The sequence below is a fragment of the Rutilus rutilus genome (genome assembly GCF_951802725.1).
Source record: "Rutilus rutilus genome assembly, chromosome: 21".
Classification (NCBI taxonomy): Eukaryota; Metazoa; Chordata; class Actinopteri; order Cypriniformes; family Leuciscidae; genus Rutilus; species Rutilus rutilus.
The window spans coordinates 17,449,540-17,461,361 of NC_140226.1; the positions used below are offsets into that span (position 1 = coordinate 17,449,540).

At 39.0% G+C, this 11,822-nt stretch overlaps 1 protein-coding gene across 1 annotated transcript; it reads right to left on the bottom strand.

Moving 5' to 3' along the window:
• Positions 1–2,773: 2,773 nt before the first annotated feature.
• On the bottom strand, positions 2,774–11,320 carry slc16a9a (solute carrier family 16 member 9a). Its single transcript, XM_084393220.1, has 6 exons — positions 10,830–11,320; positions 10,226–10,472; positions 7,769–7,912; positions 6,942–7,037; positions 4,238–5,122; positions 2,774–4,043 (listed from the first exon to the last, which is right to left on the bottom strand). The coding sequence occupies exons 2-6, from the start codon at positions 10,428–10,430 to the stop codon at positions 3,835–3,837; spliced, it is 1,539 nt and encodes a 512-aa protein (XP_084249346.1). The 5' UTR covers positions 10,431–10,472; positions 10,830–11,320; the 3' UTR covers positions 2,774–3,834.
• Between the last annotated feature and the right edge of the window lie 502 nt (positions 11,321–11,822).

The window sequence follows — 11,822 nt, forward strand, 5'->3', positions numbered from 1 at the left end:
GTCGCTTGCTTCAACGGCGGCGGCTTCTCTCAGAGTCCAGCGATGCGAAGAGCTTCGCTGAAGAGACGAAAATCAGGAGAGCAGCCTCCGAGCCCTTCCTGATATACGCTAAACCACGCCCCTTCTGGCGGGCTGTGACGCGTGACGGCGCCAAGCGCCCTCATTGGGCGTGACATCACGCCAGGCTCAGTGGTAGGCTGCTGCAGTTGCCGCAGGGCAGCCAATGAGCACGCTAGATAGCCTGCTCTAGGTCTGCGTGCTGCTGCACTAGCGTTGACAAGATTATAAAAATTAAGGATAATTTTTTGGCTTCATATCTCGAGAAAAGATGACTTCACCCGTAGCGTAAGCAACTTACGCAATACGAGAGAACCTCTCGTAAGAGAACTATCAACTCAAGACTTTACAGATCTCTCAGGAAATGTAGATGAGACACTCATGATAAAGCTGCTTAAAGGGGTCATATGACGGTTCTAAAAAGAACATTATTTTGCGTATATTTGGTTTAATGCAATGTGTTTATGCGGTTTTAGTTTTTTTTTTTTAAAAGTCATTATTTTACACATACCGTAAATTATTGTTGCTCCTTTATGCCCCGCCCAGTGTTGCCAGATTGGAAATGTCCAAGTATGTACCAGAAGCTCAAAACTATCGCATTTGGAAGACCTGAAATTACTTTATTGCTAAACTATTGACCTCAGCTTGGAAAAAAAATGACCTAAAGCGCCTTCTTTTTTTTTCTTCTTCTTCTTCTTCTTCTTGCAAAACATACAGAGATGATATTGTATAATGATATACAACTTTTAAAACAATATACAAAAAGAACATTAACTTGTGCTCATGAAAGAGTCATTCTCCACGATGATTGGCAGAGAAGACGTAACCTGAGAGATGGAATACAAGCGTAACAAATGTCCACGTTCTCCTCACAATCATGACGGTAGAGTCGACGTAGAATCCACAGCTAGATCAATCATCATCTATTCTAGATCAACATCTGGCAACACTGGCCCCGCCTTTCTGAAACGCGTCGATTTTTAAAAAGCTCATCGTTCTGAAAAGCGCTGTGTGCTCATAGACTGTAAAAAATAGTGTGTGGGGTGATTTGTGCCAGGGGGGGGAGTAGTTCCACCCTTGTTTCTGGAAAACCATAGAAGAAATTGGTCATGTGACCACATAATTTTGAAAAGCAATCACTTTTACTCGTCCTCCAAAGAAGAGAGACACATGGCATGAGAGTTAAGCATATTTTAGTGCAAAAAACAGTTTTTTCCCTTTCAAGGTAAAATTTCTATGATTAAGGTTTTTTGATTGTAGTGTCTGAACAATTATAGACAAGTTTGAAAACATTTCACACATGTTTTAGTGCTTTAGTAGTCTACACAATGAGTCTATACAGTTAGCATGATGTTAGCTCTTAACTGCTGGATCATGCTAGTTTTTCAAACTTGTGGGTCCGGGGTGATTTGTGCCAAAGGGCCTGGGTCAAGTTGTACCAGATCCAGACCACCTAGACCTACATTCTCACAGGGGATAATCTTGAGAAGTGAGGAGATGGGCATGCCTCATCATTGTTTTACTTGGGCCTGCCTGTTATTTGTTTAATTTAGCTAACACTGATTTCAGTTTTGAGTTTGCACTATGTTATTAAAGAGAAGTTTTATTCCGTTTTTAAGTGGCCTATGTCACAATAGGATGTTTAGAAATTAGCCTAGTCACTTTAAATGTTACATAATTGACAGACAGCGCTGTCAACAGGCATCTATTGCCAAAGCCTTTTTGCCTGAAATGATTCACAAATATCATATTTTGTGTTGCTATGGTGCTCTAAATGGTTGCTAGGGCGTAGCTTGATAGCTTCACAATGATCCTGAGAGACTTATTGGTCGTCTGAGTAAAATGAGCCCGCCCCCTTGTCTCTATGACACTGTGATCCAGAGTTATGTTCAATACAAAATCCCTATGCAATTGACCATAGTAGGAAAAACGCATGCTATGGTATTCCAGGGTGACAATATCTAAATAAACCTTAAATTAGTAATTTTGTATTGAATTTATCTTGCTTTCATATAGCAGTATGGTTCATAACATTAAAATGTTCTGTTTTACTTCAGAAATCACTGGCACAATTTTCCCCCAATGTATTCCCCCAAAGGCACAACTTCCCCCGCACCAGGGGCAAGTTGTGCCATGAGACCACTTTTTTTCCAAGAGCTATATTTCTGAAACAGTTTATTTCAGATCCAAAGTTATTGTTCTCAGGGATGCACCACATCCTGAAATATATGTACATCCTTAAGTTGAAGGCATTACTGCCATGGCCTCACTTTAAAGTCACTTTGAGTAAAAACTGGCACAACTCACCCCCCTCTCCCCTACTGATCTCTTCTATATGGCTCTGGGTCCGCCTTGCTCTGATGTCATGGTGACTTATGGCAAAAAAAAACTTGTTTAACGTATATAATATCTCTTTGTGTTTGAGACTTTGTAACTCTGCAGATCTTATACATGCACATACAGCTACATAACACATTAAAGAAAAAAAGAAATAGCATCATACGACCCCTTTAACTCTTACCCCACCAGCGGTTTAAAAAAAAAAAAAAAGGTTGCCAGCCACCGCCAGCATTTTTGATCATTTTCACAAAAATGTCATTGCCCCCTGAATATTTTGTTTTATAAATATCTGAAATTGCAATATATGTTGAAAATTTCCATCAATGGCGGGGAAAGAGTTAAGAATTATTAGCCTTTGCTGTTTCAAGGAATTGAATTGAATCAAATATTTTTATTGTCACTTAAAAATCAACAAATGGTACGGTACAAAACAAACTCTGAAATAAAAGAAAAAGACAGGTACATCATAGGGGTATAGTGTTACACTTTATATATAATTTTGCACTTTGTCAAATCTTCACTCAAGACTCAAAGCAAGTCTTCGGTCAAAAGTGGTGGCCTTTTCTTTACATTATTTTTCAAAAATGTATAAATAATATATGATGGTTCTACAGTATACTGACATATAAAATAATGACACTGGCATTTCAAATTTACAATAATATAAGATATAGTGTTGCCAGGGACCAGCCTGTTGAACAAATGATACATTTTGAAATAAAGCCTTTCTCTACCAGGTAATGAAACAGGTGCCACTTTGGAATTACATACATTAAAAGGAGATGATATGCAGGAGACCATAAAAAAAGTGGTTAAGTAGGAAAATAATGTGCAGACGCTATTTAAAAGATTGCATTAAAGTGCATTTTCTCTTTGTTTCAAGTCCTTGTCACTCCAGAAATAATGAAATAAATCTTTGGATCTGGATTCCCCCCCACCCCCAAATTGTTTTCATGGTAAGTGCAGTGAAAAGCCCTATTCACACATGCTAGTTCTCTGAAGCCTTCAGTCAGAAATGTTCCCTATTAATGGAAACTATTGTATATATTAACAGGTTGGTGATATCATGTACAACACAGTGAGATCATTCATCTCAGAGAGTAAAGTAACAATTCAAAGTGATCAAGATCTACAAAAAAAGCATCTGTGTCCAGTAAACAATCTACTAAATATACTATTAGCAAACAATTTCTGCTATTAATTCAAGCCTCAAAAATGAGGCAGTCTTTATAAGCATCTAAGAAAAAATAATACACCCTCTCAAAAATAACAGGGTTCGTGGGAAATGTATAAAAATATATATAATATTGAACCAAAGAAAAAGGCACCATGAGAAGTCCCCTGGCAAAATGTCAGTCTAATCGCCAGTAAGAAAAGGAAGACAAGCTTCTACGTCCAACAGAATGTTAAGGCGAAGTTCAGTTTTAGAAATATTGTTCAAGCCACAGAGGCTACTTTGTCACAATCAAGAGTGTGATTTTGTTGTGAAATGTTGACGTCCTTTTCCGGAGGAGAATCTCCCTCCTCCGTCGTCCTGTTCCAGCAAGGCAGGGTGGCCAAAAACAGAAACAAACCAGACACTAAAACACAAGTGCCACTGAAGTAGAACGCCAGGTCATATGACTGAGTCCAGTCGAAGAACCAACCTGTAAGAAAAGAAAATGGAGACAACATCAGTAAAAGAGCAGGGATGTTTGAAAACGCCCTGCGGTGAGATATCACTCCATTTGTGGAGCCAGTGAGGGAAATATATTTATAATCATCTATTATTTTTTTTATTCTTGAAAGCATTTGTCTTTATTTTTAACTGCACTGGAGTTGATAAGATTGTTCTTCTTACCTACAACAGGTGGCCCAAGCGTGATTCCAAACCCTCCGAAGCACATGAGAATACCATGAGCGTGACTGAGTCGTTCCATGCCCACTATCTTGGTAGTGATGTAGGACGTGATAGACCAATTTCCTGAGCAAAATCCAACCATGGCCGACAGAACTTGCAGACCCAGGTAGCTCTTAAAAACTGGGATGAGCAGCAGAGTCAAACCTGTGCCTATCAGCGTCAGGGCGTACAGGTACAGGCTGTTCACCCATTGCATGTCTGCCAGCACACCCAAGACCAGCTTACCGATGCCTGTTGTCAATGCAACGATTGAGACGAGGGGTATTAGTGCAATCCCATCAATAAGCCCCTCACTCTGAGCCACGTCCTCCATGAAGAGAACAGGTGGGAACGCCCCTAAGCTGAACAAGAAGATGGCGATGCAGAAAGCCATGAAGACACGGTCCTGTAGGAGCTCTATAGTCTTGCACAGGTACCGTCTATAGGGACGCATCCGCTTCTTAATGGCTCGTGCTACTATTGAACAGGACGGTATCCCGCCATTTCTTTCCCCTTCACTCTCTTGCAGCTCTGTGGGTTCCATGGTGATCAACAGCTTCATGGCGGCTATGTTATTGGCTGAGCCGGGTGTGGTTTTGAGATCCAAGAAAGAGTCGATGATAATGGCAGTAGGTTTGGTGTAGAGTGGTTCTGGTTCCTCTGTATGCTGTAGAGCAGCTCTCTGTTTTAAGTAGTAACCAGGTAAGTTCATAGGTCGCATTGGCCCAGCACATGCCATCAGGTTGAGCGCCAGTGCTCCAATGATAAGCAGGCAGCCCTCCAATCCAAACAACTCAATGAGCTCATTCTGGAGTGTGGCGTAAATGAACCCGCCCGCACTTGTACCTGAGAAAGATGAAAAGAATCATTATCTGTCCCATTTTGAAAAATCATTTTAAGGAAGAACATAAACATACAGAATCTATACAGGTAATCAAACAAAAAATGTTTTGCTATCTGCTCCATATCTAATTAAAGTTCAATAACCTAAATAAATAATGCATTTTTTTCACTAAATTTGCAAAAGCAAAAAATGCTTATGACAGTTAATCAGTAGACAGTAGGGTGCCCTTCATCTGCATGCCATGCAGGCTAGAATTGCGAAACATTATTGGATAATTCTTATAAATTACATTTCTCTGGGCCAATCGGAATCTTAGCACTTGCGTCAGAATCTTGAAGCACACAGCGTCAAGTGAGCTCGCCATTGGATGAGCATCTGGCGAGCGTGTTGTTTTAGGCTAATACACCAACAGCAAATTTCTGTATAATAAAGGGCTACATTTTGCATCCAAGTCTATCATTTAACATCTTTACATTGTATTGTAGCTCAGAATTCGAGTAGCCGTATATCTCGAAACACCGATCAGTCCTTGGACCGATGAGATTGGCTAACTTATCCTGTGATTTTCCATTTCAGAATGAGGGAGCTTAATGAGGAGGACTCATTATATATAGTATATAGTATGCTGATTTTTGTTAAGTCACGCTCAGAAATGTGTCATTTGCATATTAAAATCACAAAAAAATCGAGCTGGGGGCACGCCCACCCCCCGCGACACTGTCACCTTTTTTACTCTGAGGAGTTTGCAGGTCTGAAACTTGGATTTGGTGCCGTCTTTTTTTCTTGGATTAAATTTAGTGCTCCCTCCGCAGTAGTCCTGACTAATAGTTTGTACTCTAGACCATTTAATTTGTACTGTGGCACTCGACAGGGCTGTCCTTTAAGCCCAATTTTATTCACTTTAGCCATTGAGCCTTTAGCAATTGCCCTACGTGAAAAAAGACAGCAGATTATTGGAATTATCCGTGGTGATGTTGAGCATAAGATTACTTTATATGCTGACGATCTATTGCTTTTCATTTCTAATCCTCAGACTTCTTTGCCCACTGCCCTGTTCTTGCTTGAGAATTGTGGTCAATTTTATGGTTTATCGTCCAATTAAGGTAGCTAAGCAATTACAGTATTCAAATATACAATTTAAGCCAGTAAAATGTACATTTACCTAGCCTGGGATCTGTATTACACGCCATCATAAGTTTTTTTTTTTTTTTTTTTCACTGGGTGTATTTATTCTATTAAGATGGTATTGCTCCCTAAATTCCTTTACCTTTTTCAGTGCTTACCTTAATTTATCCCTGTCATTTAAAAAAAAAACTCTATTATTTCTAGTTATATTTGGAATGGTAAGCATCCCTGTCTGTGTAAAGCATTGCTTTGGAGGTCTGGCCTTAACTAACTTTAAGTTTTACTATTGGGCAGCCAACATACGAAACACTGTATTGGTGGCACTATCACTTCTTGCCTAATAAAGATTTGGATTTGGGGCCAGGATTTGGAGCCAGGTGAGAAAATCATTTGGCTTTCAGGATTTCTCTCTTTTTAGCCCTATTGCTCGTATTCACTTTTTTCGCATTCACTTTTTTCGCCCTCGATCTCGATGCAGGATGGATCAATAAAGAGTTGGTCTGACAAAGGGATAAAATGTTTCAAAGACTTATTTACTGACAATTAATTTCCTCCCTTTGAATAGGGGATTGTTGAATCTGATTTGTATCGAAAAACAAATAAATAAATAAAAACTTTGAGAGAGAAAATATCATAATACATTCCATTCCATTCCAAAGTGAAGTCACATTGAAAGAGAAAATTTAAAGGCCACACCTGTGGTAACAATGCCCAGGGCTAGGCCACGCCTCTTGTCAAAGTACTGGCAGGTTATGGTCAATGTGGCGGCATACACAAGTCCGCAGCCCATGCCTTAAACACAGAAACACAAATGTAACATTTCACAACTTTATTTACACATTTGCTGTTTCACATTTCTCTGTAACTATAAATTTAATGTCAATCTCAAAAACCATACATTATGCATATATATATATATATATATATATATATACATACACACAAACTAAAGGCCTTGTCTGCACTTCTCTCCAGTGAGGATAGGCTAGGGTGTAGGTAATGATGGAGTTGACGAGTCAGTCAATAGTGCTAAATTTTATATAATTTCCTATATGTACTTCTGATTGAGGGGAAAAAAGAGGTGAATATACCTCAACAACAGGATGAAAACAATCGTATGACTGATTGATTAATAGATTGACTGCTGTATGTAAAGTAACTCCACTGAACTGAATATGCAATGGTATTTGTGGGTAATACATTTCTGTCTGTGTGTGTGTGTGTGTTGTGTGTGTGTGTTTTAAATTATAAACTGTCAGTGAATAACAATTAAAAGCAACCCTGTCACAAATATTCTAACATATTCATCTGACATATGCAAACTATTTAGCACTTACTGACAATCATGCACACAAACACATACTATCACTCTCTACTAATGCAGGGCATTCACACATAGATTCACATGTTCATACAAGATATTCATGAAGCTTTGAAGGTAAAAAAACAGACTCAAACACATGTGTTCTAAATACCAGCAAAGTGCTATTTAATGAACACTAATGATGCTTTTAGTTTCTTACCGACAACAATGCCGTAGGAGAAGATGAGGAAAGAGACGCTCGGAGCAAAAGCGCTCAGCATCAGACCGCCGGCCACCATCACACCGCTGAAGACAGTAACGGGCCGTGCACCGAAATTATCCACACAGACACTGCACACCGGGCCTACAAAGAGAGACACAGGAACAGCATCTTACTAAATGCAAGCAACACAGAAAAATCTGATAAAGGATCTAGAAGAAAAATAATGCACACCACAATCTGGACAATTTACCAAACAATGAAAAACCCACTGGAGTTAGGCTGCTGGGTTGTAGCAGCACAGTACAGAAATGCCTTTGCCTTCCACCTAGACCTATGTACAATGTTATTTTCATTTTTATTATTTTTATTTGATCTTGAATTATTGCATGTAGTTTATTTTAATTATGCACTATTTTCAGTGTGTCAGATAAGGCACCGATGCATAGGCAACACAAATGCACATTATTTGTCTTGCCAATAAAAGCTTAACCTGAAAACTAAATGATTGGTACCATGTTATAAGACCCCTCAGAAAACAAACAGCCCTTCTGTTCTATTTATGTGTAAAGGGGACCCTCATTCCAACTGTCTTAACATATACTAAAATAGACACGGTCAAACTTCAGTGATGAAGAGAACATGTTTGTCTATCTATGATTAGAAATAACAAATGACCCAGTAGTGAGTTGCTCCTAATATGGCTAAAATGCCTGGACCCGGAAGAGCATCTAGTGAGAACATTGTGTGTTTGTGCCATCCAGACTAAATAATTTCCCTGTCTTTATTTTGATGGCTCATTAAGTTCTTTACTGTCTGGTATGGGGATACTTTATATCCCCTAACATCACTGCCAAATGCCCTCAAACACATTTAAGATTACTCAAGACCAGCCATTACTCAACACTCATTTCAGACAAAGTAGAGCTCTACATACCGACCAGCATTATCATATGAATGGACAACTCAAAGCCGAATCAGAACCAATAATAACCAATATTCTATCAAACATAATGAGAAATTAAACTATATAATAGCCAGTAGAACCAGTGGAGATGGCAACTCTTTCCCAGAGTATGTCTAATCAGGAATTATTCAGATACTGATGAGTACTGATTTTATGTGTGTGTTTCACAGGCCAGAAACAACTCTAATTTTCTGAATCAGCATGACCAGGGCACACAACAACATGCTCATGCTCTCAAATACACACCCATGTCCCTGTCAGTTCTGTCCAGTCATGATTCATGACTTTCCTTGTCGTGACGATAGACTACACAACTATGCCTGTAAACAAAACCTGACACCTCCAAAACACGCACAGGCACATTTACAGACGTGCATTCTGCCTGTGTGAACTTTTACTGTAGCTCATGAAAGTTGAGAGAGGGCTGCCTTTCTTGTCTTCAGAAACACAATGTTATAATCTCAGTAATCGCAAACTCTTCATTAACGGTTAAAGAAATGTATATGTTGCTTGCGAAACAAAGGGAAAAGAATGGTCAATTGACAGCACATCTTAAAAGGCATAATTTGATAATAAGATTATGGCATTTACCATCAGGGGCTAACTTGCATGCTAACCAGCCAAACTTAGACTCCTTGACCATATTTCTAAGTAAAGTTTAAAAAGTGTTATTCTGGACTCATTGTCAATTTGACCTCTGCAACACAAACAGTAATGAATGACTTATGTAAAGAACTGCACTGTAAACAGGTAGATAATTACTCTATCTGTCAGCGTGTCTTCTCGTAGAACAAGGCATTAAAGAACTGAGTCAGCAGCATACTATGTGAATAAAGAGCAGTGCTGTATGTTTGTGTGTGTGATTTCTATGTCTGATTATACAAGAAACAGGTTTGATATTAGAAAAGAGCTGTATAGTTTATCTCATTCACCTTGTTTTCTACTAAAAAGAACATTAAAACAAAATGTTCTTACTTGTTTAAAGCATAAATCTAACAAAATGTAGAAAATAATATTTGCCAATAAGGTAAGGAAAAATAAAAGCAAAACTTGCATTACACAATTTGCCTTGCAATGTTTTTTAAAAAAAATTGTCAGCATGTGTGATCATGTGCATTAACCGTAAAGGCCTCTCCCTGTTTGCACGTGCTGCTTTTTATTAGGAAATCTGTACACTTTCTTTATCTCAGTCTCTCTCACACACACTGGTTTCCATGTTTTATGGGGCCTTTCCATAGACATAATGCTTTTTATACTGTACAAACTGTATAGTCTATCCCCTAACCCTACCCATCATAGAAAACTTTCTGCATTTTTACATTAAACTTCATTTCGTATGGTTTATAAGCTGTTTTCCTCATGGGAACCAACAAAAATGTCCCCACAAGGTAAAAAATTATTGGTATTACTATCCTTGTGGGGACATTTGGACCCCATAACGTAAGGAATACCAGGTACACACACACAGGAGATAAATGATCATTACTCACTGGTGATGAGCGCCATACCAGACACCATGGATCCGACCCAAGCCGTCATGCCTTTTCCTTCCTGGAAGGCACTGAGCCACTCGGGGTACAACACCCCAACGGACTGGGGGGATCCTGATGACAGGAACTGGGCCATGAAGGAGGCCACCACAATAATCCATCCCCATCCACCATCTAAAGCACCCTCACCCTTTACAGCACCCATTCTCAGCACTGATCTTACGCTGACTACACTTGACACAGGGGTCTGCAGAAAGAAAGGGTGAAACATGATAATAGGAAGCTCACACGTCAAGCAGTGACAGCAGTGTGACATGCTATAATTTATGCAAAACTAATATAAATATCATTCTTGCAGAAATGCTATATGTAATTATATTTAATTTGCAATGCTCTATTTAATCTTGACACACAAATAACTATTTAGGTTTAACTTTATATATAAAGGTGACAAAAAGCTACAATGTGATTAAAAGTGAAAATTTTAAATGTTAAATGGCAAGTTACTGCACCTACAATGTTCACTTTTGCATCAAATCACGATTGTTTCCGTGCATGTTATTTGTCAACTCACACAAGATGTGGAAAAAGTTGTGGCACTTACGACAGGTGGAGGATGTTGCTCTTGCTTGCCGAGAGCGGTGTGCTGAACCGCTCGTGCCTGGTAGACCAGGCCAGTCTCACGCACTTCTCTGCTGAATACCTTCTCGAGATCAACAACGCACGCCGCCTAGTTTTAAACGCTTCTGGACACAGACCACACCTCGAAGGTGGAGAGACCACTGAGCGCACTGCCTTCTTATCGCCCAGTTTTCTTTTATTTACGTCCATAACTACATCCCACAGTCGCGAGGAGAACTGGTGTCGTCTGGGGCGCGCGGATGCATCTTTCTCTCCAGCGCGCGCAGAACGGTGCCAACGGAAGCGTGCTGAAGTTTCTCATTTTCTCAACATGCGCTCTTCTATCCTGTGAAATAAAGAACCGGTTTGAAGCTGTTTTCACCGGTCAAACTTGTGATCAAAATCAAATGGATCAACTGTGCGATCAACTGGAAAGAAGAGCGATTGCGTCCGTCTCTGTTGCTTTTGCGTTCTAGTGTTTTATATTGCGTCACAGGAAAACTGTACTGTTGCTTTAAAATGCTGTTGCTTTATTATGCAAATACATGTTTTAAAATTTTAAATAAAAATAAAATAGAAAATCATAATTAATCATAATTATTTATTAATATAGCATAGCATCAAAATGATTAAATAACGTTTTCTATTCTGAAAGTGACACATCAGCTCCTTATTGTTTATGAACTAGGCTATACAACTGAGACCCTGTGGACATATATCACATACAGTTCACATACATATTCTGCAATTTTCATATGACAAAAAACTAGGCTATAGCCTAAAGGACACATTTTTGTGTAAATATTTGGACGTTTGAAATCATGTCAAGGTTATGTCTAATGAACAAATTAGTGTCTAAAGGTTTTTTTTAAATATATATTCAGGTTATGCATCTCTGAAGTAATGTGCAAATTTTAAAATAAAAATCCCAATACCTGCACCAGCTTGTGTGAACACACACATTTTTTTCATTGGA

What these genes read in the sequence shown, in the direction of transcription:
- slc16a9a (XM_084393220.1), bottom strand. Translation starts at nt 10,430, where the DNA reads ATGGGTGCTGTAAAGGGTGAGGGTGCTTTAGATGGTGGATGGGGATGG. An exon ending in TGGTATGGCGCTCATCACCA is followed by an intron (nt 7,913 to 10,225) that starts GTGAGTAATGAT and finishes CTCTCTTTGTAG; the next exon opens with GCCCGGTGTGCAGTGTCTGT. An exon ending in CCTGGGCATTGTTACCACAG is followed by an intron (nt 5,123 to 6,941) that starts GTGTGGCCTTTA and finishes CATCTTTCTCAG; the next exon opens with GTACAAGTGCGGGCGGGTTC.